Source organism: Catharus ustulatus, chromosome Z (assembly GCF_009819885.2).
Source record: "Catharus ustulatus isolate bCatUst1 chromosome Z, bCatUst1.pri.v2, whole genome shotgun sequence".
Classification (NCBI taxonomy): domain Eukaryota; kingdom Metazoa; phylum Chordata; class Aves; order Passeriformes; family Turdidae; genus Catharus; species Catharus ustulatus.
In genome coordinates this window covers 50454611-50475370 of record NC_046262.2, presented here as the reverse complement: position 1 = coordinate 50475370, position 20760 = coordinate 50454611, and the positions used below count along the sequence as shown (strand labels likewise).

At 42.3% G+C, this 20760-nt stretch overlaps 2 protein-coding genes across 5 annotated transcripts in view; one reads left to right on the top strand and one right to left on the bottom strand.

Moving 5' to 3' along the window:
- The window catches only part of AP3S1 (adaptor related protein complex 3 subunit sigma 1), a 30182-nt gene extending 12899 nt beyond the window's left edge, over positions 1 to 17283 (bottom strand). For 2 of the 4 annotated variants that reach the window (XM_033084763.2, XM_033084765.2), the window contains exons 1-4: positions 17033 to 17283; positions 14935 to 15026; positions 12283 to 12394; positions 2623 to 2694 (exon numbers count right to left, since the gene is read on the bottom strand). In XM_033084763.2, the coding sequence (XP_032940654.1) occupies positions 2623 to 2694; positions 12283 to 12394; positions 14935 to 15026; positions 17033 to 17101 (345 nt within the window). In that variant the 5' untranslated portion in view covers positions 17102 to 17283. The remainder of the gene's footprint in view (positions 1 to 2622; positions 2695 to 12282; positions 12395 to 14934; positions 15027 to 17032) is intronic. The other 2 variants (XM_033084764.2, XM_033084766.2) reach the window with 1 other exon arrangement.
- An 86-nt stretch (positions 17284 to 17369) lies between these two features.
- Positions 17370 to 20258, top strand: ATG12 (autophagy related 12). The gene is made up of 4 exons (XM_033084767.2): positions 17370 to 17593; positions 17733 to 17869; positions 19411 to 19473; positions 19827 to 20258. Exons 1-4 carry the CDS (start codon positions 17422 to 17424, stop codon positions 19884 to 19886), a joined length of 432 nt encoding a protein of 143 aa, XP_032940658.1. The 5' UTR covers positions 17370 to 17421; the 3' UTR covers positions 19887 to 20258.
- The last annotated feature ends 502 nt before the right edge of the window (positions 20259 to 20760 follow it).

The window sequence follows — 20760 nt, the reverse complement described above, 5'->3', positions numbered from 1 at the left end:
GTGTAAGCATTTAATGGGATTCTCAGGCAGATTTTTAGATTTTTAGTAAATCAAATGAAACAGTTATATTCTAGTATCCATTTGATATGCAATTTTCAAGAAGAAATATTATCTCATATCCGATACAAAGATATTCATCAAGAAACTTAACATTTTGAAGTACCTAAGTTCTCTATGTATTATTAGAAATATTTTGTCTATCAAGTTATGTTAAACTGTACTCTTTGATGAAACATGCTACAGAGCAACAGCTTGGAGCACACATCAGCCAAAGCATTCTTCAGCTAAAGATCAAACTCCTTCCCACAAAATGACGGCAGTACAGTAATTTCACAAGTACAAGCCGCACCATTTTGACCAAGATTTTGCTCTCAAACCGGAAATGCGGCTTATACTCAGGAGCGGCTAATATGTGAATAATTTTCTGACATTTACAACCTCAGAAGTGCCAGCCAGAGCGCCAAGCCGAGCACCTGCCAGTAAAAGCCGGCATTCTGTGATTGTTACAAACTGTTACTCTGTTGTGCCATGGGTGGAGCCTGGTTCCCTGCAGGCAGCACGGGGGGCGGGGAGAGAGGAGGGAGAGCTCTCTCCTTCCCTCGTCTGCCGCAGCCCGGGGCAGAGATGGGGGGCCCCGTGCCGCCACAGCTGCGGCTCAGGGAGGCAGCGAGGGCCCCGTGCCACCATCCCTGCAGCCCGGGGAGGATGCGGGGGCTCCGTGCCGCCATTGCCGTGGCTCGGGGAGGAGGCGGGGGCCCTGTGCCGCCATTGCTGCGGCTTGGGGAGGAGGAGGGGTGCTCCGTCCCCACCCGCCTCTGCTGCCGTGGGAGCAGGGGGGGCTCCACCCCTGCCTGCCACCACGGGGCAGCGCCGGGCTGTGGTGACCGAGCCCAGTGGCAGCAGTGGCCGGCCCCAAGCGGTAGCACCGAGCTTGGCCACCTGGCCCCGTCGGCAGCCCCGAGCGGGTTGAGCCTGCAGAGCCTGAGCCGAGTCAGTAAACCCCGCCCTGCTGCTGTTCTGTTACTATTTGGCAACTTTGTTGCACACGGGTCCTCGCCGCGAACGACAGAGCGGCTTATACTCGGGTGCGGCTTATTTATGGACAAAGAACGAAATACTTGCCAACACCCAGAGATGCGGCTTATACTCAGGGCAGCTTGTATTCGTGAAATTACTGTACTTTCATTCTTTAAGGTGAGAAGTCAATATATAAGCCACTCATGAACTCTTTTGTACTTTAATCTGTCATTTTGGAAATATCCAACATGTTCCAGTTATAGAAAATACTAGCAATCCTAATGACTTTTCATGACCTAAGTATTGGTTAAACACTCACTCTAGGTCATCTCCATTTCACTATCTGGTCAAGGTGCAACTGTTTCTTCCAAAAGAACTTCCTGATTTTGAAACAAACTGAGTCAGTTTGTCAGCTCTTTCAGATAACTAACTTGGTATTATTTTCAGTCTACTTTTTCTATCTTACTTTCCTTTGATGTCTTTTGCCATTCATGCAGAAAGATGCTCAGAGGTGGGGAAAGGTGACTGCACAGAAAGTAACAGAAGGCACAAAATGCAACTGAAGGAGTAAATTCTGTATATCCTCAGTATTTTAGGTATTACACCAAGAAATGGTAAAATCCTTTTAATTGAAAGGTTACTATAACAACAGCATTTCTATTAACTAGATTAATAAGTAAAACACTTGTTTCTTATAGCTGGGAATATTAAAACAAGATTGTTTCTAAACATTTGAAAAAAGACAAGTCTGTTTGAGATTTTAAACAGAAAGATCCACACAGCATTTAAATTACATAATCATAGCATATGAAAGGCACCTTCCGATTCTAACTGCAAAACACTTAACAACTTCAGTTCTGACTTATATGAAACTTACATAAAACGTATATAAAACCTGACCATAAACAAAATAGAGCACACTATTTCTTGAAGCTCTTCCTACTCTAAGAATATTCAGATGTCTTAGATTTTACAATGTTATGTGCAATAATAAACCTCCCATATTATTTTATTGTTCCTCAGAAAGGCATGTTCCATTGCAGCTTCCAAGTAATAAAAGTAATATTTTAGCAGAAATGGTGTAGTTTTCACTGGTAATTAAATCACAAAGTCATGGAATCAGTAAGGTTGGAAAAGAACTCCAAGATCTTCAAGTCCAACCTTTCACCAAACACCACCATGTCAATTAAGCCATGGCACTAAATGCCATGTCCAGTTGTTTCCTGAAGACTTCTGGTTGTGGTGTCTCCATCACTTCCCCAAGCAGTCTGCCTCAATGCCTGACAACTCCTCCAGGAAAGAAATTCTTCCTGGTATCCAGTTTGAGGCTATTTCCTATTGTTTGTCCAGTTACTTGGGAGAAGATACCAACCCCCATGCTGTTACAATCTCCTTTCAGGCGGTTGCAGAGGGCAGTTTCCCCTGAACCTCCTCTCCAGTCTCAACATTCCCTGCTCCCTCAGCCACACCTCACCAAACTTACTCTCTAGACCTCTCACCAGCTTTGTTACCCTTCTCTGGAAACTAAGGTAAAGTTTAATACCAAGCATCACCTGAACCAAACATTTTACTTGATAAAAATATTACAGGATGTCATCACAGTACCTTGTCTACATGGAAGATTAAATCCAGCTCACAGACATTTTCAAAACATTTGTCTAGTGTTTCCACAAATACCTACAAAAAGGGGAAAAAAGCACCAAAGGTCAATCTTCCACAAAAACTCTACAGTTCTATTAGGTGTGTGGTTTGAGAAAAGTAAATACAGAAATTAAACACTGGTCAGATCTTAAGGCATTAAAGGCATCTACAGAAATTACGTGGTTAATATTATGTCAAAAGTATGTTATCTGTATGCAAAACTGTATGCACAAGCCAATTTAGGTTAAAACTCTGCTTAAAGTAACACTGTTTTAAAAAACAGACATCTTTAAAAACCAGTAACATAACCTACACTATATTTTTCTCAGCTGTGATTCAAAGTACTCCTTCACATTTCATTAGAACTCAATTATGAAGAAAAAAAAATCAGCTTTTCCCATCATTATTTTTAATAATTACTACATTGCAGGCAACTCCTAGTTAATCAGACTGTTAACTTTGCTGTTAATTGTCAGCATCACACCTTCCAGCAGCAGCACAGCTGTTGTAACCCACTACCCAAGATGTATTAAGAATGGTATGTCCCTTGACTCCTGTGACCCCTGTAATACCTATGGACTGACCCTATCTCCTCTGCTTTGCCCTACTGGCAGGATGTAAATTCCCCCTCCCCTTCCTGACCCTAGAAAAGACCCCTGTGCTTGGGAAACTTCCTCTTTGCCCCCTGGAAGCCATGAAGAAATAAACCACGGAACCCCCTGGGAGTAAAGAGCCTCTTTGTATCTTTCACCCTCCTTCATGCTGCTCTGGTCCCAGGCTTGCCCTGCTACAGATTTACCAGGGTGAGGGGTGAGCCTCCGACAGAAGTAGCAATGCAGCTTCCACCTGACTTACACCCACTGAACCCAGGATGAAAAATGTCACACCTCCTGATCCTGTTGGGCATATAGAAACTTAGAAATTTATAAAAGTCTATATAAACGTATATAAACATATAAATTTAGAAAAGTCCAGCAGTTTATACACACACAAATACGTTCCTTCTAAAACCAGAATATAAAAGCATAAAGCAGAAAAATCCAAGGAGTTTATGAACTCAATCCCCAATTAATCCAGATAATTGCATTTGCAGTTCTGACATTCCTGAATGAGAATCACCATGTGCTTGGGGTGAGTGCTGCCAAAGACTCGAATTTTACTGAGTTGTATGCACAGTTCCCTTTGTTCAAGGGTTGACTCCTATGAACATAGGTTATGTCAACATCTCTCTAAGAGACCTAGGTTATGTCAACATCTCTCTAAGAGATGCAAGATTGAGTTTAGGGTCTTCAAAATGAAAAATAATTTCTGTAAGAATTTTTTTATCTTCTATCAATAAATCTAGATCTATTGATCTATCAGTATCTTCTATCTTAATGGTGAGAATAATAAACAGAATTAATAAACTGCAACTTGCTGGAAATTTTAATCAGTTTTATATGTTTCAAGGCCATCTTGTCACAACACATATTTAACACTATGTATTAAACTGTCACTGCATACAATGTTTTTTCAATTCTAAGCTCAAACATCACAAAGAAGCAATATGGAAGGTAAACATCTCATTTTGATTCTCTGTTCCACATGATTTATGAACCCCATCTTAATATTTGAGAGGCACCAGATTTCAAACTGCCAAGGCTCAGAAAAATAGGAACAAGAAACCATGTTCTGACATAGATCACAGAATTGTTTAGGCTGGAAATCTGAAGATGAATGAGTTGAACAGGTAAGCTAGCACTTCAAATCTAGCTCTAACCCAAGCCCCTGAGTGCCACATCTAGATGTTTTTAAAACATGAGGCATGGTGACTTCACCACATCCCTAGGCACCCCATTCCAAGGCCCAACAACCACCTCAGTGAAATTTTTTCTCTAATGTTGAGTCTAAACCTCTTTTGGCACAAACTGAGGCTGTTTCCTCTTGTCCTATTGGCTGTTTCTTGTTTCTTGGGAGAAGAGACTGAAGCATCTCTGTAACCTCCTTTCACATAGTTGTATAGAATGATAAGGTTCCCCAAGTCCTTCTTTTCTCCAGGTTAAACCTTTTCTCCAGGTTCTTCGCCAGTTTCACTGTCTTTCTTTGGATTTGCTCCAGCCCTTTAATGTCTTTCTAGCAGTGAGAAGAGCAAAACTAGACACAGGATGTGAGGCACAGCCTCATCAGTGCCCAGTACAGAGGGACAGTTGCTGGCCTTTATTGCTGATCTAAGCCAAGATGCCATTGGCCTTCCTGGCTGCCTGGGCACAGCTGGCTCATGTCCAGATGCTGTCAACCAGCACCCCCAGGTCCTTTTCCACTAGGCAGTTTTCCAGGCACTCTGCCCCAGCCTGGAGCACTGCAGGGACTATTGTGACCCAAGGGCAGGACCTGGCATTTGGTCTTGTCACAACTGACCTTGGCCCATCACTTCAGCCTGTCTGAATCTCTCCGCCAGATCCACACCCCCACCCAGCATAAAATCATCTGCAAACTGGTTGAGGGAACACTCAAACCCCCCATCCAGATCACTGATAAAGATATTTAAGAGGCCTGGCCCCAACACTGAGCTCTGGAGAACACTGCTGACCAGACTCCATCTCGATGTAACCCCATTCTTTGTGGATAAAAGTCCTGTTTCTACAGACATGTATAGACCCAGTGAAACAGATGTGCTTGACATCAGCCAATCCCAACTGCCTACCTCACATTATCAATAAGGATTACTTTTATATCTTAACCACTGGTCTTCACATCCTGCTTATACTATAAAAGAGAGGACAATCCTACCCTGCCCTTGCTATTATTACTACAACTACTACTACTACTACTACTACTACAGAAGTCTTTAAAATGTTGAAGTCCAACTACAAATTAACTGATGATCCATGCATTTAAAACAAGGACTATTCTTTAATACCAAAATACAAATCTGTCACTTAAACTAGGAACATAGAGCATATTCAGAGGCAGACTCAGGACAATAAGTTTTGGTGACAAGTTAACTAAGAAAATGAATATGCTTCTGTTAAATCATAGTGAAGCTAAGCAAAGCAAGAATTTTTTTTCTTCAAACAGTTGTTAATTCATTGCGGTAATAACAGTTTTCTATAAAGAAGGGATGCAAGCAAACAAAAATACTTGACTTGTGTGTTAAGCAGGAAAAACTACACATTTGACAACATATGCAGCAAAACAAATCACCAAATATGTTCTCTTACTTCCCTCGCACCTTAGGAGAATGCGCTTAGAAGGACAGTGCTGTTTGATAGTAGCTGCAAGAAGATTGGAAACAGCGTAAATGTAACCTTTGTCCAATGGTTTTAGTTACAAGAGCTAAGAGTTTGACACTATTCCTCATGTAAGTCACTAACTTTGCACATGATGCATGCATTCTGACTTCAACATTTGTCCAGTTCCTTGGAATACAAAGGAACCCATTAAAAACAAAGGCAAGTGAAGAATCCTAAAAATACAGCACCCCCCCAAACACATTTATTTAGCAGCAGCATGCATACTCCCATATCAATAAAGCAAAAGTTTAATTTTTGTGACATTCTTCCAGTAAATACAGCTTCTCTAACAACATTTGATCCATTGTTGAAGTGGTTACTTTTAAACCTTTACCTGTTACACAGCAACCCTTCCACACACTAAATAAATTCACAAATCTCTGCTTAAAATGCATGACTAGTAACGCGCAACAATCGTTTTTTAATCTTGGGGAAATCAGCTGGCACCGACTATTCCTTGACTGAGACTTTTCCCTGACTAAGGATTTCTCATGGAAACTTTGAAACTTTGGAAATTTCCCCCGTCTTCCACTCATGACGGCAAGTTCACTCAGAATAATGCCAAAAATTACAAGGTCTGCATGTATTATAAATGGTCTTTTAAAACACTGGTCTGCAAGGTAAACTAGATTTTTTACTCTAACAATTCTTGGCCTATTTTAAAATGCCTTCAATAATTGCAGTAGTAAATAAAATCAGAGTCATTTTCATCAGAATTTTAGTTGAGTCAAATGAATTGCAGTGCTAAAATTTAAGTACTTCAGTAATCACTTCAGGTGCTGCAGACTTGTAGATCAATAACCAGAAGAGAAAACACATAAATCGTTTTGGGACACACACACCCTCCACACACATCAGTTCAGATGCACCTTGTGACATTACTGGAACAGTAGGAAAAAAAGGATGCATGCAGAATTAATAACCAGCTCCCCCTTGTGCCTAATTTTTGAAATTATAATCTTTTATGGTAAAAAGAAAAACAACCTTGCACATCTCCATCTAAGTAAACAAAAAACATAAAAAACAAGAAAACCTGCACACCTTTCTTTTCCAAGAGATATGCTTCAATAAAGACAGATACACACTGGAAGCGCAAATTATATGAAACAAAACACCACATTTTTATTGAATATGTACAAGCCTCTACTCAGCCATATGTCAAAACATAAAACATCATCTTTAAAATGAAGGGTTTATTTTTAAAATAAGCAAATAAGACAAAAAAGGAATAAATCATACACTAGTAGGAAGATAACAAGGCCAGCAGAAAACTTGGAACATCTAATCAATTAAATGTATCTGAGCATAGATAACGTCAAATACTAACAAAAGCAGGCACAAAAGATGAGTTAAAAACAACAGGAGTAACTCATACCAAGAATATCCACCTCGTCTTCCGTAGCTAAACAGCAATGGTAAACCTGAGGGCAGATGTAATTCAATCTGCCCAGTCACATGCCTCTCTGTTTTTTATTTAATCAGCATAAAAGCATCTCTGGTCAGGATAATTTATCATTAAGAACTGAGAAAAACAAGTTACATAAACTGCACTGCATTTCCCACATGCATCTCACTGAACACCACTACCTCGAAAGGCTGTACTCAATTTCCCATGGAAGACTGATCTCAGACTCTGCTGCTTGCTGACTTACTATGTCTTTGAAATACTCACAAATTCTTAGAGCTGACACAGGCTCTGAGGTCCATAAGATAGCTAAGGTATCACTGTAAATGCCCCTCATTTTTTGCCTTATGGCAATCTACACCTGGCTGTGTCTTCACACATATTTTCCTTCCATGCACTAAAACCATACACTTCAGAGGCTAACACAAAGACCCTAAAACAGCACAACGGAACTTAACACTGAATCCAAAAGATTACAAAACCAAAGCATAGACAGATGCTGACCTATCTCCCAATCCAAATAAGCAAATATAATAAAATAAAATTGTCTTTATATTTAGAAAAAAAAGGAAGAAAATGGTGAAAAATTAACAATGTGAATTTGCTTTAATTGTTCAAACAAAGAAATGCAAGTTGAAGACAGTATTAAACCCAAGGCAGAGTCTATGGTTTGTATTGCATATTCATAAAGCCTGAGTCAAGACTTACCTCTGAAACAGCTCTGACCTAATGAGGAGGAAAGTGGCATTCACAAAAGTATCTGATGTATCACAACAAAAACTTTCTGCTGAAAAGAACCGCAGACTGTTATACATAATCTAATCTCCTATGCATTTATTCAGTTTACGTGATGGAAACCTCTAAAGTGCTATACTAAGTTCTAGTTCATTTCACCAGTTTACTTTCCATCATAAACTGGTCTCTAACATATCTACTTACTTGGACAATTCTTTATATGTATGACTCATAACAAAGTCCAGATGTCTCACTCTTGCCTGTGTTATCTCTGAACTACAGTAAACAAAGATGTATAAAAATGGTTCAGTACTTCTCAGGAAAAAACAAAGCTTAATTGCTCAATTCAACATATATGTGTATATATTGCTAGTCTACACTGCATGTGGGATTGACAAGTAATAATAAACTTCCTGAGGGCCCTCTTTCACTAAAAGATACACTTGATTCTGATTGCTACTGCTAGATCCTTCTTCTGAGCCAGTCTAGAAATTAAAAATACTTACATATTCTCTATAATTTTAATATTTAATATATCTCTAATACTCTACACTATAATCAAATGGCTGAATTACAATCATTACGAGAAATTTGAATCCTCAAATTCAATAGGTACTGTGGAGAGACTGATTTATAAACAAAATCATACAGGTGAGAAAAATGTATTATTTCTGCAAATGGAACTAGCATTTTTATCATTTCAGTCTCCTTTAAGCAATTATATTGACATGTAATTAACTGGGCATTTTTGGAAAAAATGTGAAATAGAAAGACTAGGGGATTAAAATCTATTGAAATATTTTTGATACAAGAAGCAAAGCATTTTAGAGAAAAGTTTAAATTCTCTAATTCAAAAAGTTTGGAGGCTATATAATTATGGGTAGTAGTAATCTCCAGAAATTGGCTTCAACACCTGAATGTGTAATTTAGGCCGCACTGTCTATGTATGAATATGCTTCTTTTCTCTGTTCATAAATATTTTAGCACTTCCAAGTAAGACGACAACTATGCAACAGGCAACTAAGCAATCCTGTACAACAAACTGCTAAGAACAGGTATGGCCATTGGGTACCTTACTTGTTAACGCTGTGCTGTTCGGATATTGCAGAATGTTCTATGACCAAAGACGATATAACAACCCAGAAGGGAATTTCCTTCCCTGCTCCTGCAACACTGGAACAGCTGTTCTGAACAGCACAAGGTGTCTGCAAGAAGCTATGCAGCTTCAAGGGTCAGCAGGGAACTGTGAGGTTTTAGAGATTTGTAGTGATTCTACAGTGAAATAACGGATACAGTCCCCTGTCTCAGGACAGATTTTACTTATGCAATAAATTAATTCTCTTGATGTGCAAACTTTTGAAAGGTTTAACAGTAAATTATATTTACTGTTTCATATATATATACATATATAACTGAGACCCACTTTATGCAAAGACATAAATCACTTCATGGTGTGAAACTACAGTAGTTTCACGAATACAAGCCGCACGGATTATAAGCCGCACCCCCGGTGCCTCGACAATGTTGCTGTCTTTGTCAATAGATAAGCCGCACCCCGAATATTAGCCGCACTTTCGTTCGTCGCGAGAATCCGTGCGCAGCTTTCACAAATTGGCCAATTAGTAAGAGGATCGCGGCATAGCGGGCTTTACTGGCTCGGGGCGGGGCCAGGCAGGCTCGGCCCGCACATGGTTGCCGACGGGGCCGGGTGGCCCAGCTCAGCGCCACGGCTCGGCGGGGCTGGCCGGGTGGTGCTGCCGCCGCCGCCGGGCTCGCTGGCCCCCCTCTCCCGTCAGCACCGCCCCGCTGCCGCGTTCGCTCGCCCGGCTGGCAGGGCTGCCGCCGCCGGGCTCGCCGTCCGCCCCGCTGCCGCTTTCGCTCGCCCCGCGCCGCGCCTCGCGAGCGCCGCGCCCGCCCCGCGGCGCTTTCGCGGCTCGCGGCGGCGCTTTCGCGGCTCGCGGTTCGCGGCTCGCGGCTCGCGGCTCGCGGTTCGCGGCTCGCGGCGGCGCTTTCGCGGCGCGCGGCTCGCGGCTCGCGGCTCGCGGCGGCGCTTTCGCGAGCGCCGCTTTCGCTCGCCCCGCCGGCAGGGCTGCCACCGCCACCACCAGGCTCGCCGGCCGCCCCCTCCCGTCTGCACCGCCGCCGCGTTTCCTCGCCCTGGCCGGCACTGCAGGCCCCCGCACCGCCGGGCTCCCCCACGCTGCTGGCCCCGATTATGCTGGGCTTCCCCCGCTGCCAGGCAGCCCCACCCGCCGGCCTTCCTGCTTCTGCCATGCTCCCCTGCGCTGCTAGCCCCAGTTCTCCCGGGCTCCCCCGCCCTGCTGGCTCAGGCTCTGCCGCCCGCCCCCGACACTGCTGGCCCCGCCTCTGCCAGGCTTTCCCACCTCTGCCGGGGCCGGCCGGGCTCCAGCTTGGCTTGGGGCTGCCGCGGGCTCTCACTTCCGTGTTGGCAGCTTTTAGAATTTTGTTAATAGATTAGCCGCCCCGGAATATTAGCCGCACTTCCGGGTTTCCACCAAAATTTTGGTCAAATTGGTGCGGCTTGTATTCGTGAAATTACTGTACTTTTTGCACATCTGAGTTCACTAATGATCATTAGTGAAATTGTTTATTTGCAAGTGTTAAGTTGAAAAAGATCACTGATTGAGTCAGAGGCCTCTTGACCTAGGAGCGTTCATATTACCAGACATGGTATTTGTTACAGGGTTGATAGGGACACATTAAGTAGTTTAAATGCTGGCCACAGCAACAAGCCTGCCTAAGTTTAAGAAGCATTTGAACAATACTTTAAGGCACAGGGTGTCATTCTTGGGGGGTCCTGAGCAAGGTCAGGAGTTGAACTCAATGGCCACAATGGGTCCCCGAGTTGGAAGGAAATTACACCTCGAAGCCTTGCAGAAGACATTCTAATGAAGGAGTCAGTCATCTTGAACAGGCCCTATCTGCTCTACTGGGCGGAGCAGCCTGGATCTTTTTAATATAATCTCTAACCTATGATGTCCTTGGCAAAACTGAATTGTAAGAATGGAATATACTGATTCTGATTAAGAGATTGTTGCATGTCTAGGGGTTAGTCATCCATGTAACACAACCTGAACAGAGCAGGCCTGTGCTGTGCTGCAGAAATTCCTTGGCTAAGGGAAAACTCAGCCAGTTCACTGTAACAGAGGAGACTGCAGGCAGCTCCCACGTTGTACCGGTGAACATGACACCTGCATGGCCTCACCATGACCTCAAACCGCAGCAAGAAATTCTCCAGAAAATATCCTTTAGCAAGAATTGTTTTCCTGTGAGGAAATTATATAATAGCTCAAGGATTCAAAAGAGGAAGAGCTTCTCTCCATAGACAGGATCTGCTCTACATCGCACACTGTGAGATAACCCACCTGGGCTCCACCAGGCGCCACATGAAGGTGGCATGCCCAGCAGCTGAAAGGGTATAAGATTTACCATCTACATTCATCTTCTCACACTGTTCTATTAAGCAGTTATCTCATTAAACCATTTGTGCTGTTGAGCTTTCTTACTGAGATACAGAAAGAATCTAGGCTTACAGATCTTCTTTCTCCCAGCCAATCCCCACCCCACCCATCCCAATTCCCCTGGTACAGAACACATACCTAAGGAAGTATTTGCTTTCCTTTTCTAAGGCATACCTGTCAAAAAGCTCATAAGCCACAAGGAAAGTTTAATCCAGGGAGATTTAGGACATATTTACGCATTATACACTTATAGTGAATTTATATATGCATATGCGTGTGTATGAGTCTACGTACATACTAAAATACATAAAAATAAATTTATACACAGAGCATTGTCTGTCAGAGTTCTCATAATCTACACTTGTATAGCAAATGTTTGAATTGTGTCATTTTTACCAGCAGCCAAAAAGGGGTCATGAAAAGCTAAAACAAAAAATAGTTTGTGTTCAGGAGGCTCCCAACAGTTTCCTCACTTTCCCATCAACTTGGGAAACTACTGTTTCCAAGACAGCCCAGGAAAGTGCAAACAATCTGAAAACAATACTCAGCACTTCTTGGTATGCTGACAGTATAAAAGCAACCTTCCAAATACTACCAAAAAAAGGCAAGCAAAATGTGTTAAGTTCTAAGCTACTTCAAAGTTGAGTTACAGTTATTAAGAATTTTTTAAAAAACAAAACAAAACAAAACAAAACAAAAAAACCCCCACAAAGCAGCAAAAAGAACTTACTTGTATGAGGTCTAAAATACCAAGCTCGCTTTCTGAGGAATCCACACAGAAGACAAAATACAAGGTGGCATAGTGTCGGTAAATTAGTTTGTTATCAGATCCTCCTATTAATCTAAAGAGGAGAAAAAAAAACCAAGTAAAGCTCAGTTAGCATGTCAGGATAAGCTGAGCAAATCCTCATCGTTATTTCAATTAATAGGAGGCCTGTTATTAACAGCTGGAGCTCTCCCAAATCCAAACTATATTGCAACTTTTATTTTGTGATATAACTCCAATGGAAGACTAAGTAACAAGACACGCCAATTTACACCATGCAAGCAGTTATCATTATATTGTTGCTTATATCCATATGGATATAAAAATTACATCAACTTGTGCACTTTTTTATTAAAATCAATTCAAACAGATCACAAAAAAGCAAATATTAAATGTACTTGCATTCCACACTAGCAGGCAGGCACTGCACAGGTAATAATCTGCTTTACAGATTAACAGTCTATGCCTACGAATGCTTCCCTGACCTTCTCAGATGAGCATCAAGAGAAAAACAAAATACTCTAACGAAGACTGGCATTTGGATTACAAAAAATTAGGTTTATGATCCATTTAAAAGCCATGAACATGTGCTACAAAATGTTTAATGTATTAAGAAGTAGGTCCATACTTCAAGTAATATTTATGATGCAATGTTACAGTCACAGAAGCAATTATATTTTCATGGATTCAGTAATCATGACACTGAATGAGGTCTAAAGAGGTAGGTTCTTCCACTCTTCTGCTATGGCCTTTCAAAAAAGAGCACATTAAGCACAGGCGAGCTACATCAGATCACTGACATTTGCTTTGAGCTGTAAGAGGCCCACTCCTACAGAAACAAGAGTATTTTTTAGGCTGAACCTACATAGCCATGACTATCATAATTTTTCCAATTCTGTACCAGAACTGAATCACCCATTTGGTGCACCAGAACTCATCCCTTTAGTTTCTGTCTTTATCACAGGGAGAGACTACACAGATTTAAAAAAAAAAAACAAAAAAACCCTTTTAGGTCACTTTTGTCTAAGCACTTTGCATTAACACTTGGCAGAGAGCAAGGATTGGGGTAGGGAAGGGGAAGCCTTTGTTTCTGAAGAGCAGGAATAATGTTTATGTATCAGATAACACTATTACAAAGAGGACAGTGAAAAAACATGGCAATTAAAGTTTCTTTTTTTGTGATCCATTTATCCAATTCTTTCAAATACTTCATACTTGAAGTACACACAGTTCTACACATAAACTGTTGAGGCCTTCGGGTAACCTGCAAACCATAAAGTTAACCCTGTTTCAAAAAAAAAAAACAAACTTAAAAATATATTGAAATGGTAACCCTGTAACTGAGGAGTAGGAGGAAAGCTTGAATTGTGTTCTCTGTCTCAGCTTATTCTTGTTAAGCAGCTGCGTTTTTTAAAAAAAGCTCCAAATGTCTTCTGCCTTTGACTTAAAGAATTCAAGCCAGAATGTTTCCAAGCTGAGTTCATCTCCAAGAATCTAATGATAGAATCACCAGTTGAGTAGTCAGACAAAACAGTAATTTTAAAAATCAGGAATCATTTTGATCAAGAAAAAAAGACATCCTAGCTGATATAGTACAGCTAAGCATCTAACTGACTCTGCACACAGAAAATCTAGGTGTTAGCAGACCAACTTTCAGTACCCAGAAATTCCCATAAAGATAATATTTGACACACTATGACAACCTCTACATCATGGACTGGAGAGCATGAGCTTAATCCATCAATTCTAACTCCTTCTTCCAGAAGGTGGCTTTTTAACCATTTACTCTTGATGACTAATATATACTTCAAAATAAAACATCTCAATTTAAGAATTTCTTCACCTGAAGCCAGATGACCTTCAAAAACAACGAAGATGATTCAAAAAAGATTATTTTGTGTCTTATAAAGACAGAACACATAAGCCTCACTTTCTTCCTACCTTGCTCTTCCTTTACTTATAAAATACATGCAAAATATCTTGGTTGAAACTAGTTACCACATTTAAAATATTTTTTTTCTTCCTAGTTCATACAGCAAGCCCAAATCCTGATAAAAAGGCTGAGGAATCCTACTATCAAAGGTTGTTTGCTCAAATTTTAGGAGTTCAAGCCAAAGAACAGTTCCAAACTACTTAATTTTCTAGAGATTTAGCTCAGCTAGTCAGAGCATGGTGCTAAAAACACCAAGGTTGGCCCATTCACTTCAGAGGCCTTGCAGGTCCCTTCGGAATATTTTGTGATTCAACAGGTATGGCAAATGCCAATGCCTCTTAAAATGTGACCAGAAATCTTTAGCTTGATTATAGCAAAACAACATCGGCCTGCTCCTTCCCCATCTTTGCATCTGAAACAATCATGGCACTAGATATAGCACTGTGGCCATTACAGCACCAGGGAAAATTTATTTTTATTGCTTGAGACATTTTAGTATATATAGCTATGCTTCAGTTAGTAAAGAATATGTTCACTTGTTGCAGAATTATATAACTCCTTGTGCATCAACAAATCTCAAGTGACATGCCATTTACACCACAGCTGGGAAAAGTTGTACTGTAATCAGAAGTAATAATACTTGAAAGTCAGTACTGGGCATTTATTTCAAACTTGATACTTACAGTCCTCCTTCTAGAAAATTACAGACATTTTCGTCACGTTTTGATACTAAATGGAAAGTTTCTCTGATAATTTGTTGCTGCGTATCTTCACTCTGTAGAAGAAAATACATTTTGCTAAAAAGGATTGACAATGCACAGCACACAAGATTGTAAAACACAAAGTGTATCAGCACTCTCAAACTATCTACTTCTGAAGCCTTAAATCTGTCAGTTAACAAGACATGTATTGTTTGTGTCATTTCAAAATAAAAAGCCATTATTTACAAGTGGCAGAAGAAGGTATTGCTGAGAAATGTGGAAAAGTGATTGCTTTTAAGGAACATCTGTAAAAAAACAATCTAAATGTAGTTTTATTAAGTAAACTGGAAGTATTCTCAAGTAGTTTGAATTTTTTCTATCTCCAACACAGCCTGAACACCTACAGGCATGCTTTGAAACTACTTTTATCCATCAACAGAGAGTAAAACGAAGTCCCCAGAGCTTGAAGGGAGCAGGGAAGCTATAAATCCCACAACATGTAACACTTCCAGAAATATCTTAAAATAGAGGAGCACCATGACCAACATGTTCTCCTAAGCCATGACCTTAACTCTCAGCAGATCAGAAACATCACTTCTGAGACTGAATTATTCTGGCTCTTTAGAAACTTAGCTTTTAACTTTGAAATTATGGCCACAGGTCTATATTCTGAAAGACAAGATGATGACATATATTTCAATTGCCATAATTAGCATTTCTCAATCTAAGTCCAAAATATTATTAACTTCATTTTCCATTCTCATATATATCTATCAGCTAAAAGAGTTAGACCCATTTTATAAATTTTAGTATTACGAAAGAAATGAATGCATCTTTCACAGATCTGATCAAATCAATCTCTCTAGAAAGCAGATGCATTGCCCTGTAGTAAAAAATTGAGATTTGCCTCAAGTACCAGTTCATTTGACACTGAAAAATGCATAACCTTCAAAAGGTCCACAAAAAAATCTACATTATTGAAATCACACATAAAAATCCAATTTATTCGATTGCACCTGTTTCTGTGCACCAGAAAGTTTCTTGGTTTAATTTGGTATCCATGAAACTTCAAAGCATTCTGTTGATGCAAACATGTTACTTTAAGCATCCAGACTTTAAGTCCAGTTATGAAACTGGCAGATCAGAATGGTTTTACAAGAAAAATCTAGTATCCTATGGCCATTTGTTCCTCTCCTTCCCCTTCTGCTTTAGTCACACATCAGAAGGACCTGTATCAGTTACACTCCTTTAATTCAAAACCTGACCAAACTGAAGTGTCACAGTCATCACTTCTGCTCTGAGGTGTGCAAGTAAGATCCATCCCTATCGATGAACTAGGAGTTCTGTAATAGCCAGAACTGCACGAAAGGGGCCACAAATCCAAGTAACTGCGCTGATAGAGAAAGTTATTTGTTTACATAACTTTAAGATATACCAACTATTTTCTTGCATCTTAATGCCCAAGCAGACTTCAACATGTTTGCTAGGAAATAAAGTACGCTCAAAACATTATGCTAAAGACTCTCATCCTTGAATTAAATCACGAGTTTCCATTGCACTTTCTTTCCATTCAGTCTGAGTGCTTGTGCTTCACTTTCAGAGCTGCTCTGCTTGTTTGCCTTCCGCCAGGCAAAAGAATGCCCTTTTCTGGTTCGTTACGTTTTCATGTCAACTTCAATTTTATAGCACGGTGAGACTTTCCAAAAGAAAAGGTTCCGTTTAAGAACTCGCTCTGCCAGCCCTGCACGGAGACACGCCGCACCGCTCCGGACAGCAGAGCTCAGCCAAAGCAGCGCTTCCACACCACAGCTACGGGGCAGCCAAGCCTGCGGCTGGACGGAACTCCTTCCCCCTTCACCTTCGGAGCTTCTAAAAGACAAATCCCAGCATAAACAGCAGCGGCTTTTTTCGAAGCCTCGCGTACACGGTTTCAGCACCGTCCCCTTCCCCACGGCGCTGCCCTGGGCCCAGCGCAGCCGCCAGGGCCGGGCTGGGCCGGGAACCTCGCGTACAACCCCGCCGCCAGGCCCGGCCATCGCCCGGGCCCCGCCCGCCCCGCCGAGCCCCGGCCCACCCGTACATAGCGCTGGTAGAACTTGGAGAGCCGCGGCTTGCCGTGGTTGTTGAAGATGAGGATAGCTTTGATCATGGTGGGGTGACGGCGGGGGCCGGCGGCGGCGGCCGGACGAGTTGTGCTGTGTCCCCCTCACTTCCTCTTCCTTTTCCTCTCTCTCTTTTTCCTTTCTCTCCCTACCCTGGTTCCACTTTCGGGCCGGTGCCGGCGGGGCGGACGGACCACGTGACCGGCGGGGCGCGGCCGCTGCCGGAGGGACGGCTCGCGTCGCACGTGACGCTCCTGGAGCATCACGTGACGGGAAGGCGGTGTACCACGAGGGACAAAACGCCTCGCGGGGTGGAGGCCGCCCCTCGCGTGGCGTCACTTCCCGCCGCCCACGCAGCAGCGGTATCATGGCGGAGCCCGAGGAACAGCCGGTGCCTGCCATGGCACAGAGCGGCGGCCGGAGCGACGGCAGGGAGGAGGACCCGGAGGGCGGAGCCGCGGTGGGGCCCGCCGAGCCGGGCCCGCCCCCGGCTGGGTCGCCGGGCACCGAGGAGCCTGCGGGCGACGCGAAAAAGAAAAGTAATGGGGCGAGAGGCCTCCGCCGGGGCGGGCGGGCGCAGTGACGGGCAGGCGCGGCGGCCAATGGGCGGCGGGGGCGGGCGGTGCGGGCCAATGAGCGGCGGGGGGCGGGCCCGCTGTGACGCGGTGCTCCCCGCAGTTGATGTGCTGCTGAAGGCCGTGGGCGACACCCCCATCATGAGGACCAAGAAGTGGGCGGTGGAGCGGACCCGGACCATCCAGGGCCTCGTGGACTTCATCAAGAAGTTCCTCAAGCTGATGGCCTCCGAACAGCTGGTACGGGCGGGCACCGGGCGGGGTCTGCGGGTGGAGGGCCCGCGCTGTCAAACCCTGCAAAGACACTGTTGGGATCCAGGCTACGGCTGCCTGTCGGAAACCTGGAGGAGAAGCATCGAGAGAACTATTCGAAGTAGACCCCACAATGTAATGTAGTATTGAACGAGCTGTAGCAGCGCGGTGTGGGTGTGCTCGGTACTGACCTTTGGGCTTTTTGTGGTGTCTGTATTTCTCGGTGTCTGCCAGGCAGAGCTGTGTGCAGGTTGGGCAGCCGTGTATCCTAGAGATACCTTCCTAGGCACCGTGTACCTGGAGGAATTGGGTATGGAGACAGAGTATTTGAGAAACAGTCCAGAGTTTTTGGGATCAGTTTTCTGAATCTGTCTGTTTCCTTCAGAACTCACTCTAAAACAGTTTAGTTACTGTCATACTAAAAATCACATACTGTTATTTTGCTTTTAGAATGGTTAGTTGGGAAGTGTTTGCCCTTGGGCAGCAGATTGCTGGTTTTATTTATGGGTTCCTTCCTTCAGAAGTGACTATCCAAAGCGGCATCGTGATAATACTGGAAGAGCTGGAAATACAATTGCACTGATTTTGTTCTGCAGTGAACTCTCAACATCCATACAGTCCAGAGTTTTTATTTAAGATGTACAGTTAAATCTAGATTCATTAAAGTAGTCAGCTAGCATAGCTGAAATAATTTTGTTCCTGGTTTAGAACAGAATTTTTATACATATTTTTATACATATATATATAGGCATATATATGTATGTATATAGGCATACATGCACTGAGACCATGAACTTCATTCACCTGGAAATCATGAGGAGTCTGCTTTTCTGTGGTTTAGTATTTCAAAAGATGAGTGATAAGTATGATGTTAACTAAGAGCATTCTCAACAGTTTGATTCAGTGACTCTCCTCTCATTATCGCAGGCTAAAAAAAATAGGAGCACATAGCCTTCCAGTGTGGCTGAAGCCTAAGGCTATACTTGAAGAACAAAGCCCTAGGAATTTTATATATTTTATTTGGAAATAGCACATGATACCCCAGTACCCACATCTGCCTCACAGGTTAGATCCTAAGGCCCTCTTCGTCATTGTGCATTAGCTCCTATATGTTTAAATGCATTTTATGGGGCAAGAAGTGAGAAGGACTTGAAAATGGAACAAGATGTTTCTAATTTCTGTGATGGCCATCCTAACTGAGCAAATCTGGAATAGCGTGAGTGGTTTTGGTTGAAATAAGAGCAAGAGTTAAACCAGTGAGTTCACTTTGGGCTGCTGTATGGGAGAGTAAAAGGTCAGCTTGCAGAAAATTAAGTCAGCACACTTACTTTGACTTGGTCTGGCTGGCCAGACAGAGGTGACTCCTCATGGTCATGTTGCTCCTCCATAATGAAGTGAAGATAGTAACTGGTCATACTCTGTTGTAGGCTTAATGATTATAACAGAACTTTTGACTGCAGAATATTCTTCTGTGCTCTCAGTGAAATCCATGTGAGATCTCCCATCTCGTCTCTCTTGTTTTCATGCAGTTCATATATGTAAACCAGTCTTTTGCTCCATCTCCAGACCAAGAAGTGGGGACTCTCTATGAGGTAACTTATATCTTAAATATTCTTTCCATATGTATTTAGCAGGATTTCTCAGCACACCTTAGGCACTTGAAATCTGTTACTGCCCCCAGCAGTAATATCTTGCATTTGGTGTAGTGCAGTTGATATTCACAGGTCTGTGTGAATTGTTCCAAAGAGATGTGACTTCATGCAGTCTCTGGAAATGCATTCTTCCATGTGCAGTGTGTTGTCATGCCTCTCATTTTAATGGGGAGCTTTCTTATGACAATATTCCATGACACATTTATCTGATGGGAGGGGTCTTTGCTTTGCTTCATGTATATGCTAGCCCATGAATAATTGTAACAGCTCTTTTTTTGTTGTTCTTCTTGCAGTGTTTCGGAAGTGATGGCAAACTTGTACTGCATTATTGCAAAACTCAGGCATGGGGATGAATGACTGGCAACACAGTTGTTCAGATGTTCTCTTCAAAAATGGAGAAAGGACTAACTTAAGCTGTAAACACACAGAAAGAGGGATTTTTGCATTGCTGCCTATGAACATGTGATGCAGGTGAATAGTATAAGCAAAGAGCTGGCTAAGCTATAGGATGACATGGCTTTTTTCTTGATGTACATTTGGAGTGCAGAAAAAACATATGCATCTGCCATGTAGAGTAGAGTCAGCGCTCTTGCTACTGACCACTTGATTGCTGTATGTGAAGAGAAACTATTTCAGTTGTATGCAGGACTGACTGGACAACTCTGTCTATGTGCTGTACTGAATATAAGAGAACCTTTTTATTAAAAATGTCCATTGTACATGTAGCCTGAGATTCGGTTTACTTCTGACGTGTTGTACATCTGTGGTGTGCATCCTCTTCTTTGTAAAATCTTTATCTTGAATGGGCATTATTTCATCATTTCAAGACAGTATTTTGATTTTTTTTTTCTTATAATATACAGGTATTGGTATCTAGTCTAATTACTCCACCCTTTGCCTTTATTGTGTTGGTCAAGTGAGTATCTCATTTATAATGGCACAGCATCATGAGAGGCCCCACAATACTTCCCTCCTGCACAAATTTTGCAGTGATTTGTTAAAGGCTCAACACTTCAGCAGTTTTCAAGGTGTTTCTTCTGATGCTTTTTAATGACTTGCATCTTTGGCTGAGTGATGCAACTAGCATCTAGAGTTCATGAAGAAGTAGATAGGAGGTGCTACAAACTCATTATTCTCTTTTTGACTTGTTAATTTTCATGTTTCACCAGCTGTGTGATCCACTAAACAGTAGAATGCAATCTATATTGTTTTGCTAAATCATAGCAG